Raw genomic sequence first — 25325 nt, 5'->3', positions numbered from 1 at the left:
TGTACTGATCCTGAGTTACATCCTGTATTATACTCCAGAGCTGCACTCATATTCTGCTGGTGCAGTCACTGTGTACATACATTACATTACTGATCCTGTACTGATCCTGAGTTACATCCTGTATTATACTCCAGAGCTGCACTCACTATTCTGCTGGTGTAGTCACTGTGTACATACATTACATTACTGATCCTGTACTGATCCTGAGTTACATCCTGTATTATACTCCAGAGCTGCACTCATATTCTGCTGGTGCAGTCACTGTGTACATACATTACATTACTGATCCTGAGTTATATCCTGTATTATACTCCAGAGCTGCACTCACTATTCTGCTGGTGCAGTCACTGTGTACATACATTACATTACTGATCCTGAGTTACATCCTGTATTATACTCCAGAGCTACACTCACTATTCTGCTGGTGCAGTCACTGTGTACATACATTACATTACTGATCCTGAGTTACATCCTGTATTATACTCCAGAGCTACACTCACTATTCTGCTGGTGCAGTCACTGTGTACATACATTACATTACTGATACTGTACTGATCCTGAGTTATATCCTGTATTATACTCCAGGGCAGCACTCACTATTCTGCTGGTGCAGTCACTGTGTACATACATTACATTACTTATCCTGTACTGATCCTGGGTTACATCCTGTGTTTTACTCCAGAGCTGCACTCACTATTCTACTTGTGGAGTCACTGTGTACATACATTACATTACTGATCCTGTACTGATCCTGAGTTACATCCTGTATCATACTCCAGAGCTGCACTCACTATTCTGCTGGTGCAGTCACTGTGTACATACATTACATTACTGATCCTGAGTTACATCCTGCATTATACTCCAGAGCTGCAGTCACTATTCTGCTGGTGCAGTCACTGTGTACATACATTACATTACTGATCCTGAGTTACCTCCTGTAATATACCCCAGAGCTGCACTCACTATTCTGCTGGTGCAGTCACTGTGTACATACATTACATTACTGATCCTGAGTTACATCCTGTATTATACTCCAGAGCTACACTCACTATTCTGCTGGTGCAGTCACTGTGTATATACATTACATTACTGATCCTGAGTTACCTCCTGTATTATACTCCAGAGCTGCGCTCACTATTCTGCTGGTGCAGTCACTGTGTACGTACATTACATTACTGATCCTGAGTTACATCCTGTATTATACTCCAGAGCTGCACTCATATTCTGCTGGTGCAGTCACTGTGTACATACATTACATTACTTATCCTGTACTAATCCTGAGTTACATCCTGTATTATACTCCAGAGCTGCACTCACTATTCTGCTGGTGCAGTCACTGTGTACATACATTACATTACTGATCCTGTACTGATCCTAAGTTACATCCTGTATTATACTCCAGAGCTGCACTTACTATTCTGCTGGTGCAGTCACTGTGTACATACATTACATTACTGATCCTGTACTGATCCTGAGTTACATCCTGTATTATACTCCAGAGCTGCACTCACTATTCTGCTGGTGTAGTCACTGTGTACATACATTACATTACTGATCCTGTACTGATCCTGAGTTACATCCTGTATTATACTCCAGGGCAGCACTCACTATTCTGCTGGTGCAGTCACTGTGTACATACATTACATTACTGATCCTGTACTGATCCTGAGTTACATCCTGTATTATACTCCAGAGCTGCACTCATATTCTGCTGGTGCAGTCACTGTGTACATACATTACATTACTGATCCTGTACTGATCCTGAGTTACATCCTGTATTATACTCCAGAGCTGCACTCACTATTCTGCTGGTGTAGTCACTGTGTACATACATTACATTACTGATCCTGTACTGATCCTGAGTTACATCCTGTATTATACTCCAGAGCTGCACTCATATTCTGCTGGTGCAGTCACTGTGTACATACATTACATTACTGATCCTGAGTTATATCCTGTATTATACTCCAGAGCTGCACTCACTATTCTGCTGGTGCAGTCACTGTGTACATACATTACATTACTGATCCTGAGTTACATCCTGTATTATACTCCAGAGCTACACTCACTATTCTGCTGGTGCAGTCACTGTGTACATACATTACATTACTGATACTGTACTGATCCTGAGTTATATCCTGTATTATACTCCAGGGCAGCACTCACTATTCTGCTGGTGCAGTCACTGTGTACATACATTACATTACTTATCCTGTACTGATCCTGGGTTACATCCTGTGTTTTACTCCAGAGCTGCACTCACTATTCTACTTGTGGAGTCACTGTGTACATACATTACATTACTGATCCTGTACTGATCCTGAGTTACATCCTGTATCATACTCCAGAGCTGCACTCACTATTCTGCTAGTGCAGTCACTGTGTACATACATTACATTACTGATCCTGAGTTACATCCTGCATTATACTCCAGAGCTGCAGTCACTATTCTGCTGGTGCAGTCACTGTGTACATACATTACATTACTGATCCTGAGTTACCTCCTGTATTATACCCCAGAGCTGCACTCACTATTCTGCTGGTGCAGTCACTGTGTACATACATTACATTACTGATCCTGTGTTACATCCTGTATTATACTCCAGAGCTGCACTCACTATTCTGCTGGTGCAGTCACTGTGTACATACATTACATTACTGATCCTGAGTTACATCCTGTATTATACTCCAGAGCTGCACTCATATTCTGCTGGTGCAGTCACTGTGTACATACATTACATTACTGATCCTGTACTGATCCTGAGTTATATCCTGTATTATACTCCAGAGCTGCACTCACTATTCTGCTGGTTCAGTCACTGTGTACATACATTACATTTCTTATTCTGTACTGATCCTTAGTTTTATCATGTATTATACTCCAGAGCTGCACTCACTCTTCTGCTCTTTTAGTTAATGGTCATTGGCGGTAATATATCATTTACTTTATGCCAATTTTGTAGCATAAGAGTGAACAGGCCACAAACTCCAGAGCTTCTCTCACTCTGCACAATCCTCTGGTGATTTGCATTGTAAGAAGTATAGTCTTTACACCAGGCACTGTGCAGTTATTTTATGTAGAACAGCCCCCTGTTCTATTATAACCTCAGCTAAGCTGCTTGGGGCATGGTTGAAATGTGCATGCAGCCCGTTTGTATAATAAAAGCTGTAACTAAAGCCCCCCCACAAACATCAGATGAAAGTTGGCCACATTGGCCAGAGTGGCTGACCATCTATTGTGTATGGGCCTTCACAGATGATGTCGGAAAATATAAGGATTGGGCAGTTTGAATTGAAATGTCCGATCCTGTTTTCCCAGGAGATAGTCTGTGGTCAGATGATAAATCCGGCAGTAGCTTTCTTTTCTCTTCCTAATAAAAAACACAAGAATTGAGATGATTACACAATGACTTCAGGTTCCACCTCCGACTGTTCCTCCCCATGAGGCTCCATGAATGATACTGCCATTTATAAGGGAGTTATGTCAGCTATGGCCAATCAGTTTTATAGCCAGGGGCAGTGATGTTATTAGAAAATAAAAACTCAATATTATCTCATGTCTGCAGGAAGCAAGTCCTATATTTATCTGGTTTCATTCGTCTTCTGCTAAGTTTTGGCCCTGTGTGTTTGCAGTTAGATGGATTTGTGTTGTTGCGCTCCTCCGGCCATCCGCTAAAAAGAGTTGGGTTTTGCTCATTATTTCTTGACCTTATAGAGATGGAAGGTCGACTCTCAGACGCTTGTCTGGATTACACTCTAGCAGTCCATTAAAAGCTGGATGATGAATAGCAGATGTCTTTCTGCATTGTCTTTGGCCTATTTGATTATCTTGAAAAGAGTCATTCAATTATGGGCCCATCACTCTGATCAAAAGCAGCTACATTTACATCAGACAGCACTAAAGGCTGAGCAGCACCATGATAAGTGACTTCTGACTCTCAGCAAATGGAACCTAAATGTAACAGAATTGTTCCATTGTGGTAGAGAACAAATAGGCAGATTTAGAGCGATCGTATGTATCTAACAACGTACTGGGATGTAGATACTATGCTGCAACCAGGACATACTCTTAGCTGTCTTTAATTGCCTCTCCCCAATACCATACTACCCCATACAGGGGAGACATAATTCTATAGCATTCTACACACCAGATACCCCCATACAGAGCTCAAACAATAGTCCAATAATCCCTCATGCAGGGCACAAATAATAGTGCAATTAGATGATATCCAACATGTACCTTACTACCCACTCAAATAATAGTGCTAATTTCACACAAGGTGTGGGAAAGACTTAGTGCAACACAGAGGAAAAATGGAAAGGGAGCCCAGACTGTAGGGAAAGAGGGAAGTAGAGACCTCCTAATCTGGTCTAGTGTCACCCTGTCTCAACTATCGACCCGATATTGGCTCTTCACCAATCGCCGCACGCGTTCCTCGCCCTGTCTTTCCTTGGCGTTAGACTCAGGCTAGGGAAGGGAGGAGATGAGCACTACTCGATCCCCACTGAACACTAAAGACAACAAGGGAAGACAAACAGGGGAAATTGCTTAGCTTTAGACGTCTCCAGACAAATGCGCACACTACCTCAAGCACCAGAGAGGAAGCAGTACTGCACTTGCTAAAGCCTTCACAAGTAGAAATGAACATTGCCAGCACCTCCCTCTGATACACAGCAGGTATTTATACACCCAGACCAGGGAGTTAAGTAGCCAGAGGAAGGTAGCTGCTGGGTCCTAGAGACAGCCAGCCTCTAATAAGATGTCTGTAATGCCAAATGTAGAGATCTCCTGCAACCAACCGCAGGGCGACTGTCACTTCTGACACACCCGTGACAGCTATACTCTATATTTCACACTTTAACCATTTAGTGTCTGAATAGTGCTGTTTGGTTCTACAGACTGTATAGTATATCGCCACCAAACAGTTCCCAATTAATATTGCTGTTCACTCTTATACAGCAAATATCACACTACTGCCATACAGTGTCCAAGTAATATTGCTATTCTTTACTATACACTGTATATATTCCCTCATTTTGAGGCCAAAAATAATTAAAGATTTCTGATAATAAAAATACTGTTCAGTACCAAACACTCTGGCCCTGATTCACCTAAGCTTAAGCTTTGAAAAGTCACAATATTTTTTTGCAACTTGGAGTTGCGCAAAAATTTTGCGACTTTTGGTATTTTCACCCTATTATTTCCCCTCTCTGTCAAAATGTGAGCTGAGCTATGGGTGAGGCGGAGGTGGGTGAGATGCCACACTTCGTCTAATTCATAAGGCATGCGCCTCTTAATGCATTTTGACTCCAACACACCCCCTCATCAAGACTAAAGCAGCATGAAAATAGCCAGCCTTGATGAATCTGGGCCTATATACCATGCAAATGGAATTCAGAGCTGAAATATCAGACCTGCGCTAGCACCAAATACCATCATTTTTTCATATATTTCCTAAAAATTATAATATACAGTATGGTATAGCAAATACCAAAGCACTTCCATACAGAGTCCTATGATAACAATTACTTATGGTGCCTGGGTCACCAATAAGCTCCTCTGATTTGACTAGGGTATTTAGATGAAGTGTCAGGGCATCCTGTACGTCTTAAGGATAGAATGTTTAATCCTAATCACAGGCAGTGATTCTTTAGTGTAAGACCAGTAAAACTATAGATTCTTTACTGTACAAGCAGTGAGACTATGGATTCTTTACTGTACAAGCAGTGAAACTATTGGACTCTGCCACAGGATATTGTATGTAAATTCCCCATCAAGTTAAAGGACAGGCTGGATGCCTTTTTGATAAATATATCTTAGAGAATATGGGTACCAGGTTCTGTGATGGGACGTTGATCCAGGGAACTAGTTCGATTGCCTTCTTGTCGCCCCTCTTACACTGTATTTCAGTCCTTGGCACATGTATTATATAACCTCAGTGGTGTAAAAACCTGATGGTAGTTTATTAATAAAATCTATTGAATAGAGACTAACTCTACAACCTACCTCTGTGTAGGAATTTTATGATCTTTGTATAAGATTCTCCTAATCATAATCCATCAGACAGATGTTTTGTGACAGGATCATCAGGCAGAAAACAGGTCTGATCTACTTTGCTCATAGAATTTCTGGAAACCATAAATTCCTCCAGGGATTTGTTCTTTTATATAGAAACATTTTTTATTGTTAGATTCATAATTGAGCTGCGCAGTAATATTCCAACAATTACCTGAGAATTACTGTAGGTTTTTCCTGAACAGACTCCGAAGCTCCTGGCAGGAAAAGGACGAGTCTTGCAGTTTTCTAAGCTTACCTGGCTAATTGAATGTAGTTAAGGTTATATAACTTCTTCATCAGGATCACTCTCAGGCTCATTATCATTTACTTCATGCTGTAAAAATGGAAATGAAATAGAATATTGCAGTGTGATAGCGAGGCATTGGGAAATGGTGGAAAGAAACTCAGAAAAATGGCTCCAGAGTGACAATAAAAAGAGTCAGCACTCCTTAAATAGCAGCGATAGACAATATTTGTGGCAAGTTTCCATTTTTCATATGGTGCCGACATACAGTACAGACCAAAAGTTTGGACACACCTTCTCATTTAAAGATTTTTCTGTATTTTCATGACTGAAAATTGTACATTCACACTGAAGGCATCAAAACTATGAATTAACACATGGGGAATTATATACTTAACAAAAAAGTGTGAAACAACTGAAAATATGTCTTATATTCTAGGTTCTTCAAAGTAGTCACCTTTTGCTTTGATGACTGCTTTGCCCACTCTTGGCATTCTCTTGATGAGCTTCAAGAGGTAGTCACCGGAAATGGTCTTCCAACAATCTTGAAGGAGTTCCCAGAGATGCTTAGCACTTGTTGGCCCTTTTGCCTTCACTCTGCGGTCCAGCTCACCCCAAACCATCTCGATTGGGTTCAGGTCTGGTGACTGTGGAGGCCAGGTCATCTGGCGTAGCACCCCATTACTCTCCTTCTTGGTCAATTAGCCCTTACACAGCCTGGAGGTGTGTTTGGGGTCATTGTCCTGTTGAAAAATAAATGATGGTCCAACTAAACGCAAACTGGATGGAATAGCATGTCGCTGCAAGATGCTGTGGTAGCCATGCTGGTTCAGTATGCCTTCAATTTTGAACAAATCCCCAACAGTGTCACCAGCAAAGCACCCCCACACCATCACACCTCCTCCTCCACGCTTCACGGTGGGAACCAGGCATGTAGAGTCCATCCGTTCACCTTTTCTGCGTCGCACAAAGACATGGTGGTTGGAACCAAAGATCTCAAATTTGGACTCATCAGACCAATGCACAGATTTCCACTGGTTTAATGTCCATTCTTTGTGTTCTTTAGCCCAAACAAGTCTCTTCTGCTTGTTGCCTGTCCTTAGCACTGGTTTCCTAGCAGCTATTTTACCATGAAGGCCTGCTGCACAAAGTCTCCTCTTAACAGTTGTTGTATAGATGTGTCTGCTGCTAGACCTCTGTGTGGCATTGACCTGGTCTCTAATCTGAGCTGCTGTTAACCTGCGATTTCTGAGGCTGGTGACTCGGATAAACTTATCCTCAGAAGCAGAGGTGACTCTTGGTCTTCCTTTCCTGGGGCGGTCCTCATGTGAGCCAGTTTCTTTGTAGCACTTGATGGTTTTTGCAACTGCACTTGGGGACACTTTCAAAGTTTGCCCAATTTTTCGGACTGACTGACCTTCATTTCTTAAAGTAATGATGGCCACTCGTTTTTCTTTACTTAGCTGCTTTTTTCTTTCCATAATACAAATTCTAACAGTCTATTCAGTAGGACTATCAGCTGTGTATCCACAAGACTTCTGCACAACACAACTGATGGTCCCAACCCCATTTATAAGGCAAGAAATCCCACTTATTAAACCTGACAGGGCACACCTGTGAAGTGAAAACCATTTCCGGTGACTACCTCTTGAAGCTCATCAAGAGAATGCCAAGAGTGTGCAAAGTAGTCATCAAAGCAAAAGGTGGCTACTTTGAAGAACCTAGAATATAAGACATATTTTCAGTTGTTTCACACTTTTTTGTTAAGTATATAATTCCACATGTGGTAATTCATAGTTTTGATGCCTTCAGTGTGAATGTACAATTTTCATAGTCATGAAAATACAGAAAAATCTTTAAATGAGAAGGTGTGTCCAAACTTTTGGTCTGTACTGTATACCACAAAGTTTGTTCAATGCAATTAAAAAAAGCATAAGTGAAGACTCTATCTATGTCCTCCCTGCATTTAGGTATTTGTTACATAAATATCTAAAATACATTAGTGCATATTTAAGTGATGAGCACTTGACTTTTTAGTGTTCCCATAGGTTGGGAAGGCTGCTAGTGTAAGGATTGGTCTGAGGTCGTTGGCTCAAAAAAGCAACCCCTGACAGACTTGACACAGAGGATCCCTGGCCTTTACCTTTTACCCCAGTGATCTGGACTTAAAAACAAGACCTCCTAGGTTATGATCACAGAAGAAGCTGGTGGCCGGAGGAGAGAGACTGAGGCACGAGTTGGTCAAACTAGTAGAGTCAGTAACAGGAGACACAAGAAGATAACAAAATATACAGACACGACCATAGTCAAGAACAGGGGTCAGGTACCAAGATGTCAGGCAATGGAGAGTCAAGCTAGCCGACGTCAGAACCAGGGGGAACAGCAGAGTAAGATGAAGTTGGGGTCACGATCAGAAACAATACAACAAAAGCACACCAGCAATAGGGAAACCAAATACAATAAGGCTAAGGCCATATGGCGACATCACATCTAATGATTTACTATGGAGTCACATTGCAACTGAATGCAACTGCAGCACAGAGTCAAAATGTTAAATGTGTTTGATTTTCTGTAGCTGGTCGTACGCGACTAACTTGCACTAAACTTCAGGACAAGTCATTTGGGACTATGATTTGGCTTTTTTTCTTTTAATCAGCAAAAAGTTTTAAATAGAAGAACCAAGAGGGGATGTAACAGCTAGGGAGTCAAGTACTGTGTCCTTCCTACATTTCTATATAATTCTGCTCATTAGCTATTACACCACTGTTATGTGTACAGGAGGATACATATTATTTATAAAGATAATAATTGTTCAGGATACCACAACTTCAGTCTATGTTCCCTGATCTTACAAGTAACATTTATTGTGGTTTCAGGGCAGCAGTGGAAGATGACCCTTACTGTCGAATGAAGCAAGTGCTGAAATGGTATTTGTCAGGATTTTATAAGAAGCCAAAGGTAATAATTATGTTACCTTGTTTCATCATTAGAGAAGAAGTTAGATTAGCTGGTAATGACTAAGACTCTTCCTAATTCCCTCCATAAATCTCATAGGGAATAAAGAAGCCGTATAACTCCATTTTGGGAGAGAAATTTCGCTGCTGCTGGTTTCATCCACAGACAAATAGTCACACCTTTTACATAGCAGAACAGGTAACGTATCCTAGTGCTTTATTTATGGGAAGTGATCAGGGGTTGTATGTAGTAGTGAGAGGGTCTCATGGCAAAGATTAAATCAAGGCCTGCAAACCTCAGAGCATGTTGATATTGGTAATGGAATATTTTTTTCTTTTCTTCCCAGTCTTCATGTAGATAGGATTTTCAGTTTGCATTCTTTATAAGGATGTGCAATGTTAGCAACTGCAAATTCCATGGATTGATGAGAAAGCTGAGAGGAGCAGGACTTTTAGCAAAATCAGGATCATTGTGAATTAGCATATAGGATATGACTAGTTATCTCTATGTGTAGTCTACATTTTTCATATTTCTTGCAGGTTAGTCATCACCCACCAGTGTCGGCCTTTCATGTCAGTAACAGGAAGGATGGATTTTGTATCACAGGAAGCATTTTGGCAAAATCCAAATTTTATGGTAACATCTAATTTCTTCATTCCAGATGTTAACATTATCTTCCATGGGTACATAAACACCCTAGAACACGGATACTTAAAGTATAAATTATCAAAGTTACCTGAATCTAATAGGATACAATGCTAGTGCACAATATCTCCAAGTATACAATCCTCTGCTGCACAGAACTGGTCATGCAGAAAATGTTAACATTCATAAGCACATAGGACATGTTAAAAATGATGTAGAGGGAGGAGAATTATTTTTAATATTGCCCCATATACAATTATAGGTAAATACAGTATAAAAGCCAAACTGATATCCCATATTAATGACATTATGGTAAGTTAAAAATATGTGCCATTAGATGGTACAAGAAATGAGGTTGTGTACCTATATAAGACAAGCGCTCACCTCCGCCCCTACACTCCCTGAGGAAGCATGTAGCAAAACACACGTTGGAGTGAGGGGCGGAGAAGTTGTTGTTTTACTATAATATAAACCTGCGTCTATGAACAGATACTATTTATTCTTATGTGGTTGCCAATTTGGCTTCTTTACTCTATTTGATATCTTTTGTGTTTGATTCTCATTGTGTATATCTATACAATATATGTACTGCATCTTGTTCCCCAGTTTGACTTTTATACCATATTAGGCTATGTGTTATGATCTGCAACATGAACTAAGGAAAGATAGGGGAAAGCTATCCCTACAGTAAGACTAAGCTGAATCCCTACGATGTAGCGGGCTGACTGTTCCTAGTGAACAGACCCGCCTTAGTCCTCAGCTAGTCTGAACGAAGACCTATAGCATTAAGGGAGGGGTCCCTAAAAGAACTAAGGACTGGGACAAAAATGGGACACCTCCTAAACAGAGAAGTTGTTGCAGAACACAAAAAGATAAACTGATAAAAAGTACTACAGGTCCCAGAAGGACCAAACGAACTGACAGAGAAAGGCACCGAAGCACCAGGCTAGAGAAACAGTCAAACACTGAAGTCCAGCACAGCCAAAAGGCCGGAGCTGGAATATAAAGGCAGATGGTCACGTGACCGCAAAACACAAGATGGAAAAAACAAACAGGAGGGTTCTAACAGTACCCCCTCTTTTATGAGGATCCTCCAGGCCCAGGCCTATCCAGAAACCTCTTGTGGAAAGCTTTAACAAGCCTAGGAGCAGAGACATCATCCGTCCTTACCCAGGAGTTGTCTTTGGGACCGAAACCCTTCCAGGAGACAAGATACTGTAATTTTCCTCTATGCCATCTAGAATTCAAGATACGAGAAATTTCATATTCGCCGTCTTCCACCACAGGAGTAACTGTGACAGTGGCGTCTCTATCATATACGTCAGCCTTTTTCAACAAGGAAACATGAAACACAGGATTAATCTTCCAGGAAGTAGGGACATCCAACCTAACAGCAGACGGGTTAACAACCTGAAGCACTTTAAATGGACCTACAAACTTAAGACCCAGTTTTTTAGAGGGAATCCTCAACCGCAGGTTCTTCGAGGACAACCAAACCATGTCACCCACAGTAAACAAAACCTCCTTAAGTTTCTTGTCAAAATACTTCTTGGACTTCTTGGTAGCCTCTTGAAGGTTGCAACGTACATTAGTCAAAACTCTCTCCAAATCACCGGAAAAATTCTCCTCCTCCGGCACCGCCGACCCCAATTTGGAGAACGAACCAAAAGACGGATGTCTCCCAGTACAACAAAAAAAGGAGAACACCCAGCAGAGGAGGATGTATGATTGTTAAGAGCAAATTCTGCGAGAGGCAGAAACTCAGACCACACCTCTTGATTGTCTGCCACAAAACAACGCGAAAACTGTTCAACATCCTGGTTCTTTCTTTTTGTCTGTCCATTAGACTCAGGATGATAACCAGACGAAAATGACAAATGAACTCCTAACCTGTCACAAAAAGCACACCAAAAGCGAGCCACAAACTGAGGTCCTCTATCAGAAACAATATCCGTGGGAATGCCATGGAGCTTGACAATCTCCTTATCAAATGCCTTAGCGAGTGTCTTGGCGCAGGGCAACTTAATGAATGGAACTAAATGACACATCTTACTAAAACGGTCCACGACCACCCAGATGACAGTAAAACCCTCGGACACGGGCAGATCAGTTAGAAAATCCATTGTGAGATGCGTCCAAGGTGCACTAGGAACCTCCAGAGGGCAAAGCAACCCCGCAGCAGGAGTATGTGAAGCCTTTGACCTAGCACACACAGTACATTGACGCACCCACTTGATGACTTCCTTCTGCCATCCAGGCCACCAAAAACTGCGACTGATAAGTCTCTTAGTCTCCGAAATTCCTGGATGACCTGCCAACCGAGACTCATGACACTCCACAAACAAATCTCTCCTAAAGGGTCTAGGCACGAACAACCTCCCATGGGGAATGTTAGATGGAGCCTCATCTTGAGCTTTCAGAATCCCATTCTCCAAAACAGAGTACAATGCCGCCACCACAACTCCTTTCTGTAAAATGCTCTTCTCCTCCTCGGCACCGACCGTAGGAGAGAAGCTGGGAGATAAAGCATCGGCTTTAACATTCTTAGTACCAGGGATATAGGTAACAGAAAAATGAAACCGAGAAAAAAAAAGTGCCCACCTAGCTTGACGGGCATTCAAGCGCTTGGCAGCATCCAGATAGATCAAATTCTTATGATCTGTGAAAACCTGAATAGGAAATCTAGCGCCTTCCAAAAAATGACGCTAATGTTCAAACGCGAGTTTAATAGCCAGCAACTCCCGATTTCCAACATCATAATTCAGTTCGGTTTCCGAAATTTTTTTCAAAAAGAAGGCACAAGGATGTACTCCACCCTTGTTCTCCTGAGACAAAACTGCTCCGCCCCCACCAATGAAGCATCAACCTCAACTATAAAAGGCTTGGTCTCATCAGACTGCATAAGGATAGGGGCAGAACTGAACCTCTCTTTGAGATACTCAAACGCTTCAATGGCCTCAGTAGTCCACTGGGCTGTATTCGCACCTTTCCTGGTGAGATCGGTCAGAGGCTTAACAATTATAGAAAAATTCTTAATGAATTTCCTGTAATAATTGGCAAAACCCAAAAATCTCTGCATAGATTTCAAACCAATAGGCCTAGGCCATTCCTGCACAGCCTGAACCTTCACAGGGTCCATCTCAAAGCCCTCGCTGGAGACAATGTAGCCCAAAAAACTAACTTTCTGCACAGCGAACTCACATTTCTCCAGCTTAGCAAAGAGTGAATTATCACTCAATAACTGCAAAACTTCATGTACACTCTGCCAATGGGACTCTAGATCTGGTGAATAAATCAAAATGTCATCCAAATACACAACCACATTCTTACCAATCACAGGTCTCAGGACGTCATTAGTAAGGTTCTGAAAAAATGCAGGTGCATTGGTAAGACCAAAAGCCATCACCAGAAAGAAAATCCAACTGCCACGGGCAACTTAGAAGGTCTAATGTGACCAGCAGCCAGGCTAGTCTGTATGTACTCCTCCAAGGCCTTTCTTTCAGGGATAGTCAGATTAAACAAGCGACTCTTGGGAAGAGTAGCTTCAGGAACAAACTCAATGGCGCAATCATAATCCCTATGAGGAGGTAAAACTTGTGACTCCTCCTCTGAAAAAAACTTCCAAAAATTTTGAATAGGTACAGGGAATTCCCTTTTTTCCACAGCCACAATGCAACCATTACAACATTTATCATAGCACTTTGGACTCCAAGACTTAATCACATTAGTAGACCAGTCCAATAAAGGATTGTGCAGTTTTAACCAAGGCAAACCAAGAACGACCGGAGAGGGTAAATTATCTAATACAACCAAGTCCAAAATTTCTTGGTGAACTCCATTGATAGTGAGGGGAAATGCAGCAACCTTGTGAGTAATACATTTCAAGGGAGTGTTATCAATTGCAATCACAGAAATAGGTGACGACAAAGGTTTGGATTTCAATTTAAGGTTTTCCAAAAACCCTTTATCAATCTCATTAAGTGTTGAACCACAATCCACAAATACCTGAAATTCAATCAAAATTTTCCTGCAAAGTAGTACTCCCAGAAAGAAATACTCCTGCAGAGCGTAAACAAGCTATAAGGGTGTAACTGACTTTTTTTTTTTCTTTACTTAAACGAAGCTCACAATACTTAATCAAATGGTCAGCTTTACCACAATAAAGACACAATCCCTCAGCGAACCTCCGGTCTCTTTCCTGAGAGGAGAGCGACTTCGCCCCCACCTCCATCGGTTCTCCGCCGTCAGAGCAGATTTTCTGGGGACTAGAACCTGACATTACAGAAGTCTTTACCTCATTCACCCTGGACCTCAGTCTCCTGTCCACACAAACAGCTAACTGCATGGCATCCTGCAGAGTCTCAGGTGCGGGGAATGCAATTAGCAAATCCTTAACCCTTTCACTCAGACCAGCAAGAAATAAACATTTCAACGCAGGATCATTCCATTTGACTACTGAGGCCCATCTCCTGAAGTGTGTGCAATAATTTTCAACATCACCTGACCCCTGATTCAAACGCCTGAGTTCTGCCTCAGCAGATGAGATTCGATCAGGATCATCATATAATAGACCCATAACAGAAAAAAAAAATTCTACAGACCTTAAACACGGATGATAGGTTGGAGAGAAAAGGCCCACCTCTGTGGTTCATTGCGCAAAAGTGACATAATAAAACCAATGCGCTGTGATTCATTCCCAGAGGATCTTGGTCTCAAACGAAAATATAACAAACAAGCATTTTTAAAGGAAAAAAAATCTTGCTGTTTACCATAGAAAACATCAGGCAGTCCTACCTTGGGTTAAACAAAATGCACTCTAGAACAGCTACTCATGTGTTGCTGAAGCTCGGCCACCTCCAGAGACAATCCCTGCAGACGTGGAGCCAAATCCTGGATGGAGACCATACTGATCCCCGAATTTCTTTCCTTTTAGTTTTTTTTGGGCTGGACTTACTGTTATTATCTGCAACATGAACTAAGGAAAGATAGGGGAAGTCTGTCCCTACAGTAAGACTAAGCTGAATCCCTACGATGTAGCGGGCCGCCTGTTCCTAGCGAACAGACCCGCCTTAGTCCTAGGCTAGTCTGAATGAAGACCTATAGCATTAAGGGAGGGGTCCCTAAAAGAACTGAGGACTGGGACAAAAATGGGACACCTCCTCAACAGAGAAGTTGTTGCAGAACATAAGACAAACTGACAAAAGGTACTTGAGGTCCCAGAAGGACCAAGCGAACTGACAGAGAAAGGCACCGAAGCACCAGGCTAGAGAAACAGTCAAACACTGAAGTCCAGCACAGCCAAAAGGGCGGAGCTGGAATATAAAGGGAGATGGTCACGTGACCGCGAAACACAAGATGGAAAAAACAAACAGGAGGGTTCTAACACTATGATTGTATACAGGGTGATAATGAAAATACTACTCCTCAACCACCATTGTTTTAACTTGTCCTTTATGTATATGGCTGTTTTCAACATTTTTGTATGCCCAATTCTTAGTTGTTTACATTAAAAGTTTGTATATTTAGTGATATTGTGCAAGGGCATTTTATCGTGTTAGATTCAGGTAATATTGGTTTATTTTCTATCATGTAACGGGACTGTGAGTTTCACCATGGAGGTGCCTACATTCCTATGATATGGTCCTCTGTTATTCTTCTTTACGCTGGATTATACAGAACCTTTCACCAGTATTAGCATATTAAACTGGCCACATCATGCAACAGTGGCTGCAGAGCTGAATAAAACATGTTATTTTTTACTTTCTCATCTCCATTGCATAGATATTAGCTTGTAAAGTTTAGGTTAAAATTTATGATGATCCGAACTTTGTGTGCCAGAGATTTGTTTTTAGGGGCTTGTTTTTTTCCCCATGCATAATGTTGACCAATCATAAGCAAAAGGCATCATGCAGGAGAAAAAAGAACACGCCCCCAAAAGGTCAGAAGAACATGCTTTCTCCTGTAAGTTGTAATGATAGAAAGCCCTGCTGTCTGCATCTAGTGTATAGAGTACAGCAGAGTGGAGTATGATTACAAACACCTCCAGTATTCATCTCAAGACAGTCAGTGTGGGGGTAGAGGCTGACAGTGCTGTGAGAGAAGAGCTCCAGCTGCAGAGGTGTTTGTATTGACACATAGCTCAGCTCTATGCCCCCTCACCCACACTGACAAATATGAGATGAAAGCTGGAGGTGTTTGTAATCACGCTCAGCTCTGCTGTACTTTACACAGTAGCTGCAGAGATCAGGGCTGTCTATCATTACTTCTCTGACCTTCTTGGGGCGTGTTTTTTTTCCACCTGCATGACACCTTCTGCTTAAAATTGAGAGTATATAGGTCAATGTCATGCAGCGGAAAAAAAACACATCTCAAGAGGCAAATCTTATAAATCATAAGCTAAACTTTACAAGCTAATATCTACGCAACGGAGCTGAGAAATTAAAAATGAAATGGTTTTTTTTCAGCTCTGCAGCCAGTATTTCAGGATGTGGCCAGTTTAACAGGCAAAAACTGGTGAAAAGTCCTCTTTAGGCAACTGCAAAGACTCCTTTCTACTTGGAAGAAGTATTGATGTTGCAGATAATGAGTAATACTCTGTATGTTATTATGTAAATCATTTGAAGATCATACAAAAAATAATAAAAAATTTTTGTACCCCTTGGGATTGTCACAGGATTGTCACAAAGAAAGATGACACTTGAGGACAGCTAATTGTGCATTAGATTTTGCTTGATTATTACACTTACTGTATGTCATTATACACTGTAGAAAAGAGCAATTAGAAATATAAAATTGTGCCAATTCGCTTTATTACTTTACATTATGACTCATTTTTTAGCTCATACTGTGTAAATAAATATCTTGTCGCTATCTTGAAACAGCCAACAAGCTGATCTTACTATAATTTATTTATTGTAATTAAGACTTGTGTTAACAGCCCAGGCCAGATGACCTCATTAACACATAACACCCATAATCATCCAAATAATATGGTTATTGATGAATAGCTTTAGCATTATTTATGTGTTATTAAAGAAGGCTTCTGGGACTATCAAGTTGTCAATTAAATCTTTTCAGGACTCAAAGTATTAAATTCACATAAAACTGATAATAATGGATCCGCTAACATCAACTTGTTGCTGGTTGCCAGTTAGGAAAAGAAGAATACAGACATCAAAAATGAATCATTCCTACAGCACAGAAAGGAGTAATGCAGGGGTGGCATTCCAAGCCAGCGCCAGCAGCATCCAGTGCATGCACAGTGAAGCAATCTGTACCAGCCTGGATGCTGCTGGAGCTGGCTTGGAATGCCACCCCTGCATATTTATTGGTGTTTTCCCACAAACAAAGTTAATTTTAAAGTTGATTTTAATCCATACATCTTGGAATAATAATTTCTACCATTGGATGTGTTAAATAAAATGTTCCTGTTCTGAGATAATCTTATAAATGTGCCCCTGCTGTGTACTGTGTAATGGCTGTGTCTGACTGTGCAGGAACATGGTCTGATCATACCACATCTCCTGGGCAGGGGAGGAAGCAAAAGAGTATACAGACATTACAACACGGGATCACAGCTGATTCTTTTTGTGAAGTAAAGCATTTTCCTGCCTGTTTATAAAAAATGTTTTACCTTAAAGAAAGAATTGTTTGTGATCCCGTGTTGTAATGTCTGTATACTGTTTTGCTTCCTCCCCTGCCCAGGAGCTGTGGTATGATCAGACTATGTTCCTGCATGGTCAGACACAGCCATTACACAGTACACAGCAGGGGCACATTTATAAGATTATCTTATCCCAGGAACATTTTTTTAAACACATCCAATTGTGGAAATTATTATTATTCCAAGATCTATTGATTAAAATGAACTTTGTTTATGTGACAACCCCTTCAAGGAGAAGACCGGTACTTCCCCCTTGACTCCTGCATGCTACATTCTTAAAAAGCTTTAACGATCCCGTGTAACTCTATACAGCGGTTTAGTGACAATATATTTAATGTCAAATTCTATTTTCTGCCAAAATGACTTGGATGGGTGATTAATCAAAGCTTTTACCACCAGAAAACTGTTGCAAAACACTTTGAAAAGTTGTACAAAAAATTTGCGACTTTTTCACGCCAGTTCAAAGCAGCTCTTCCAAAATGGGCAAAGCTGAAGAGGAGCTAGGGCCCATCAAATTCACTAAAAGTGCCAGCTTTCTTTACTCCAGAAATGCTACTCTAGTGCTTGACTGGAATAACATTTCAGGCGAGAAAATTCACACCACTGAGAAAATGCATCAAATTCATTAAGTGCCATGTGCCTCTTAATGAATTTGGCGCATCGTTCTCCAGTTAGCCTTTATTTAAAACTGGCATATGCACCTCCAGTCTAGATAAATCAGACCAAAAGTCTTTAAGAAGTTGATAAAAAAGGGGTACAAATGTATGTAAATCAACAGTATGTGCTATACATCAGCACACATCCAGCATAAATCGCTCCTCGACGTACAGGCCTACAAATCCCAGAATCATATATTCTCCCTGACCTCCAGGATACGTCCTCTGCTAGTATCAAGCAGCGCGGCTCTGTCACTCCATGTAACTGAAGAGAGGTGACAGCCCTTGTCATGTATCATTTGACAGTTCCAGGGAAAATGATAACATTTAAAATCCAAGCCAAATTATCTTAGAAGTCAGAGTGGTAAAAGATATTCTGTGCAGAAACTTTCACTGTCAAGATATATTCTAAGAGCCTCAATAAAGTATTTCTGTACCGCTAAGGGAGAAAATCTAAAGTCAGGAAAGAGAACGTTTTTTAAAGATATTAAAACTGACATTCCTATTTTTAAAAATGCAAACAGACCTAATAGTGGATTATTATTCCATCGTTACATAGTTTAAGTGTCTGTGCATTGTCAAGCCAGATATGTATTACTGGATGAGCAGTTTGCCACAAGAGCTATCATGGGAGCCATGATAGGAGGGGGCTGTGACACCTGCAGTAGGGGCAGCTGCTGCATTCAGATTTCTATAGGTCTGTATTGAGTTCAAGACAGGCAAAGGACCAAGGCTTACCAAGAGTTTCAGCAAACAGATGTTTCTATACAGTTTCTTTACAGTTTGGTGATTGCTCATGTGCAGTAGGAAAGGTTTAACATGTCCCATGTATTGCACTCAAATCTTGGTATTTATGCCATGAGTGATAGAGACAGGAGGTAGCAAGAAGGTGCCAAGTCCCTTCATATAGTGGGGCAGGGGGCTGAAAAATACCGTACATATACAATACAGGACTGGGGTGGAACTATATTTTTATGGACATAGATATTAGGAAATGCTTCTTTTTGTGATGTAGTACCATACCACATTTCCAGATTATTTACACTGTCCACCAATTTTATAGGAAACTCACTGTCTGCAATACTAGATGGAAAAGCGAGGCTCACGTTTATGACCCGCGATGAAGATTACATCATCACCATGCCATATGCACACTGTAAAGGTAAGAGAAGATGTTCCTTTTAGCATAGTTGACTTTTAGATAAGATTGCAACTTCTGGGACCACAAAATTGGATCAGTAAGGGTCTGACTCTGATTTATGGTTTACCAGGCACAGATCTCTACTTTTTTGAAGTTGGTGATTCTGGTCTAACAGCTCAATACCATTTACTGGAATGGGACTGAACTTCTCAGAACTGGAGAGAAATTGACCTCCACCGATATGATACTGATGGTCTATACTAAGGGAAAACCCCAGAAAAATCACTTCACCATTTTGCATGGCCAAATAGCTATAATTTTCCAGTTTTACCGGTTAATTTTTAGAGTATGTGAAATGTCCATCAGATCTCAATGCTTACGCTAACTTTCACCTACTACAGGGGCGGACACAGACTGTAGTGGGCCCCTGTGCAAGAAATTTTTGGGCCCCCCCCCCTGCCCTTCATAAGGCAACAAAGTTATGTAAACATAACCCCCCCATGTGCATCTCTCATCCCCCCCCATGTGCATCTCTCATCCCCCCCATGTGCATCTCTCACCCCCCCATGTGCATCTCTCATCCCCCCCATGTGCATCTCTCATCCCCCCATGTGCATCTCTCATCCCCCCCGTGTGCATCTCTCATCCCCCCCATGTGCATCTCTCATCCCCCCCATGTGCATTTCTCATCCCCCCCATGTGCATCTCTCATCCCCCCCATGTGCATCTCTCACCCCCCCGTGCATCTCTCATCCCCCCCCCCCATGTGCATCTCTCATCCCCCCCGTGCATCTCATCCCCCCCATGTGCATCTCTGATTCCCCCCACTCCTAGTTAATTAATTGTATTTAAAAAAAATAAAACTTGTTATACTTACCCCCATGCGATCCCTGCAGAATCCTGGCGCTCGTCCACGTCGCTGCCACCAGGTTCTCCTGACGTTCGGCTATGTGACAGCGCCACATACATAGCCAGCAGCTTTTGTTTTGGCCAAAAGATTTTTAAAGCCGCCACCACGATAAGGTAGACTCTTCTGGCCGGGCCCTACTCTAACCTATTAAAATTTTCTTAAAAATCCAATACTCTTTTTAGATATATTTTTATTTCGTTTTCTTTAAGGGAATGTGTCATATACATTTTTTTTAAAATGACCAATAATACCACATACAGGGAATACCGCCACACCATGACCAGACCACATATTACCACAACATAGTGACCGAATAATACCACACAGAAGGAAGAAAAACTGCCACACCATGACCAGACCACATATTACCACCACATTACTAATATTACCACCACATTACTAATATTACCATAAGTGTCATTATACACGGGAGCTCTATACATGGTATGTATAATTTAAGTGTCCAGGTAATCTAGTGATCACCAGTGACATTATACACAGGAGCTCTGTATATAGTGTCAGTGTACAGGTAATACAGTGATCACCAGTGACATTATACACAGGAGCCCGGTACATAGTATATAGTGTAAGTGTACATGTAATACACTGACTCACTGGTGACGTCTCTAGGTGAAGTCCTTCAGCTACGCTTTTCTCCTTCATCCAGCACAGACCGCCATCACGTCTTCCAGCCAGGACTCGTCTCTGCATAAAATAACACAGTTATCTAGAGCACATTCCCCAACTTCTACATTACGCAGCTGAATACAGACGTGCACCCACCATTAATATATAGTTATTATGCAACCCACCATTCCAAATATAAATTGTAATCCACCACGGTGCCCCCATTAACTGTAAATAGGCACTTAATATATACAGTACAGACCAAAAGTTTGGACACACCTTCTCATTTAAAGATTTTTCTGTATTTTCATGACTATGAAAATTGTACATTCACACTGAAGGCATAAAAACTATGAATTAACACATGTGGAATTATATAGTTAACAAAAAAGTGTGAAACAACTGAAAATATGTCTTATATTCTAGGTTCTTCAAAGTAGCCACCTTTTGCTTTGATGACTGCTTTGCACACTCTTGGCATTCTCTTGAAGAGCTTCAAGAGGTAGTCACCGGAAATGGTTTTCACTTCACAGGAGTGCCTTGTCAGGTTTAATAAGTGGGATTTCTTGCCTTATAAATGGGGTTGGGACCATCAGTTGTGTTGTGCAGATGTCAGGTGGATACACAGCTGATAGACCTACTGAATAGACTGTTAGAATTTGTATTATGGCAAGAAAAAAGCAGCTAAGTAAAGAAAAACGAGTGGCCATCATTACTTTAAGAAATGAAGGTCAGTCAGTCCGAAAAATTGGGCAAACTTTGAAAGTGTCCCCAAGTGCAGTTGCAAAAACCATCAAGCGCTACAAAGAAACTGGCTCACATGAGGACTGCCCCAGGAAAGGAAGACCAAGAGTCACCTCTGCTTCTAAGGATAAGTTTATCTGAGTCACCAGCCTCAGAAATCGCAGGTTAACAGCAGCTCAGATTAGAGACCAGGTCAATGCCACACAGAGTTCTAGCAGCAGACACATCTCTGCAACAACTGTTAAGAGGAGACTTTGTGCAGCAGGCCTTCATGGTAAAATAGCTGCTAGGAAACCACTGCTAAGGACAGGCAACAAGCAGAAGAGACAAGTTTGGGCTAAAGAACACAAGGAATGGACATTAGACCAGTGGAAATCTGTGCTTTGGTCTGATGAGTCCAAATTTGAGATCTTTGGTTCCAACCACCGTGTCTTTGTGCGACGCAGAAAAGGTGAACGGATGGACTCTACATGCCTGGTTCCCACCGTGAAGCATGGAGGAGGAGGTGTGATGGTGTGGGGGGGCTTTGCTGGTGACACTGTTGGGGATTTATTCAAAATTGAAGGCATACTGAACCACCATGGCTACCACAGAATCTTGCAGCGGCATGCTATTCCATCCGGTTTGCGTTTAGTTGGACCATCATTTATTTTTCAACAGGACAATGAACCCAAACACACCTCCAGGCTGTGTAAGGGCTATTTGACCAAGAAGAAGGGTGATGGGGTGCTATGCCAGATGAGCTGGCCTCCACAGTCAGCAGACCTGAAGCCAATCGAGATGGTTTGGGGTGAGCTGGACCGCAGAGTGAAGGCAAAAGGGCCAACAAGTGCTAAGCATCTCTGGGAACTCCTTCAAGATTGTTGGAAGACCATTACCGGTGACTACCTCTTGAAGCTCATCAAGAGAATGCCAAGGGTGTGCAAAGCAGTCATCAAAGCAAAAGGTGGCTACTTTGAAGAACCTAGAATATAAGACATATTTTCAGTTATTTCACACTTTTTTGCTAAGTATATAATTCTACATGTGTTAATTCATAGTTTTGATGCCTTCAGTGTGAATGTGCAACTTTCATAGTCATGAAAATACAGAAAAATCTTTAAATGAGAAGGTGTGTCCAAACTTTTGGTCTGTACTGTAATTTAATTAGAACCTCTACTCTTTCCACCAATTTGTTACCAGTTACACTCCTGCATCCGCAACGCCCCCTACTCTATACTTCCTGCTCCCCGCATTCATTATTTACATGCACCCCCTGCCCCAATTCATTATATCATGTCCGTGCTCTCCCCACCCATCATCATTTACTCTCCCTCACCCCACATTCATTATGTGCAGCTCATTATCCCCCTACTCCCAATTCCCCCATGTGCAGCTCATTTTCTCCCAATTCCCCCATGTGCAGCTCTCATCCCCCCACATGTGCAGCTCTCACCACCCCCCCATGTGCACCTCTCTCATCCCCCCCATGTGCACCTCTCTCATCCCCCTCCCCCACATGTGCACCTCTCTCATCCCCCTCCCCCACATGTGCACCTCTCTCATCCCCCTCCCCCACGTGCACCTCTCTCATCCCCCTCCCCCCATGTGCATCTCCCATTCCCCCCCCATGTGCACCTCTCTCATCCCCTACCCCCCATGTGCATCTCCCATCCCCCCCATGTGCATCTCCCATTCCCCCCCGCATGTGCATCTCCCACCCCCCCATGTGCATCTCCCATTCCCCCCCATGTGCATCTCCCATTCCCCCCCCATGTGCATCTCCCATCCCCCCCATGTGCATCTCCCATTCCCCCCATGTGCATCCCCCATTCCCCCCCCATGTGCATCTCCCATTCCCCCCCCCATGTGCATCTCCCATTCCCCTTCCCCCCATGTGCATCTCCCATTTCCCCCCACTCCTAGTTAATTGTATTTAAAAAAAAAAATAAAACTTGTTATACTTACCCCCATGCGATCCCTGCAGAATCCTGGCGCTCGTCCAAATCGCTGACACCAGGTTCTCCTGACTTCCGGTCATGTGACGGCGTGGTCACATGACCGGAAGTCAGGGGAATCATAAAGGCGCTGCCGCAGCAGAGCAGCGCAGCGCTGAGATGTCCCGGACCCGGCGCTTAGCATGGGGCCGGGGGCCCCATGAGGAGAGAGACGCACAAGAGGGGGGGCTCCGAGGGGGCCCCTACCGGCCGGGCCCCATACTGGAGTCAGGGCAGTCATGCCCTGATGGCGGCCCTGCTGGAGGCTGGAGGGGCCCCCTCTCCCTCGGGGCCCCCGTTCAATGAACCGGCTGCACGGTCGGTAGTTCCGCCCCTGACCTACTAAGAGGTGACAAACTTTCTGATTACATAAAACTGAGTGAGAAGTAGGCCAGCTCTGAGGTCTTGACCTGAATCAATATGTCTATATTATTTCTCCTGGGAATTCTCATGTTATTAAATTGGTTTAATTAGTTAGACAGCATGAAAATAAGCAAGTTTACAATTGATTTGCTTTTTCTATCTGCTGCCATTCTTCTGCAATGAGAGCTTTTATCTTTAATAGTGTACAGCTTGTTTCCATAGAGTTTGGTCTCTACTGCCTGCTCCGACCCTGGTGGAGAATGTACAGTAGTCACATTCCAGTAGAGCGGCTAACTCCCAACATAACAGTAAAACCAAAGAAATGAGCCAGAGCATAAGTTGATATACATGCACTGCATATAAAAAAAAAGTTTGTGAATCGTTTTATGCTCATTTATAAAGAACTACTGACTACTTCAACAATCCGTGTGATGTAGTATAATTTTACTCCAGGATAACAGAATGGTTTAAAGGTGATTGTGCTATTACTCAATACTTCCTATCTTTACTAGATATATATTCTAATAAGGCATTTGCACATGGGTTGTCCTCATGGGTCACCCTTATAAAGCGTAGTTCGACATTAGAGCTTCACTTGACATAGTGACATAATTGGGGAGAGGTAAATGATATCTACATATTATATTACATATTTAATTTAATCAAGATCAATCAAAACATCTTCTCATAGGACTTCTGTACGGCACAATGACAATGGAGCTCGGAGGAAAAGTTACAATAGAGTGTGAGAAAACCAGATACACGACTGAGCTGGAGTTTAAACTGAAGGTAAGAAATCTATGTATCTTAATGAAATAAACATTGGGCAATTATTGCTTCTGGCTTCTCACCCGATGGATCAAGATAATTCGTAGGTCTCTCCATTAGCGGTGTATAGATATGCCGATATGAAAAATACTGCTCAATTTACTTTTCATTTACATTAGAATAAGTGCAATGTGAGCCATTTGTGTGACTAAACCAGAGATTACTGCAGTGATAGAAAGGACTCTGCAGCTTAAAATCACTTCTGTAAATAATGAGCGCTACTAGGTACATTCGTTTCATAATAATCTTGTAGGCTAATCAGACTGTTGATCACCTGATGAACGAGAAAAATCCTTGTTCCTCAGGTGCAATTATCTTTTGAGCTGCAGAAGAGACCATTGTTCTCGGCAGCGCATTGTCCTGTCTGAACAAGACTCATGCTATCGAGAATAATGGCAGTCTATGCACGCTGAGCAATCTATTACAGATCGTTCAGTGAGAAACGATAAGTGCGGTCTGCCTGTGTAAATAGGCTATTTAACGACCATCGATCTGTGAACATTTACTGATCACTG

The 25325-nt window shown here is 42.1% G+C and overlaps 1 protein-coding gene across 3 annotated transcripts in view; it reads left to right on the top strand.

Annotated features, from left to right (window-relative positions):
• The window catches only part of OSBPL5 (oxysterol binding protein like 5), a 227944-nt gene that overhangs the window by 172660 nt on the left and 29959 nt on the right, over positions 1 to 25325 (top strand). For all 3 annotated transcript variants that reach the window (XM_073658191.1, XM_073658192.1, XM_073658193.1), the window contains exons 11-15: positions 9179 to 9260; positions 9357 to 9455; positions 9797 to 9893; positions 19285 to 19383; positions 24674 to 24771. In XM_073658191.1, coding sequence (XP_073514292.1) covers positions 9179 to 9260; positions 9357 to 9455; positions 9797 to 9893; positions 19285 to 19383; positions 24674 to 24771 — 475 coding nt within the window. The remainder of the gene's footprint in view (positions 1 to 9178; positions 9261 to 9356; positions 9456 to 9796; positions 9894 to 19284; positions 19384 to 24673; positions 24772 to 25325) is intronic.

The sequence above is a fragment of the Phyllobates terribilis genome, unplaced genomic scaffold (genome assembly GCF_046119375.1).
Source record: "Phyllobates terribilis strain yellow unplaced genomic scaffold, ASM4611937v1 Scaffold_13__5_contigs__length_258822181, whole genome shotgun sequence".
NCBI lineage: Eukaryota > Metazoa > Chordata > Amphibia > Anura > Dendrobatidae > Phyllobates > Phyllobates terribilis.
Note: the sequence above shows the minus strand (reverse complement) of the source record. Positions and strands in the feature narration are given on the sequence as shown.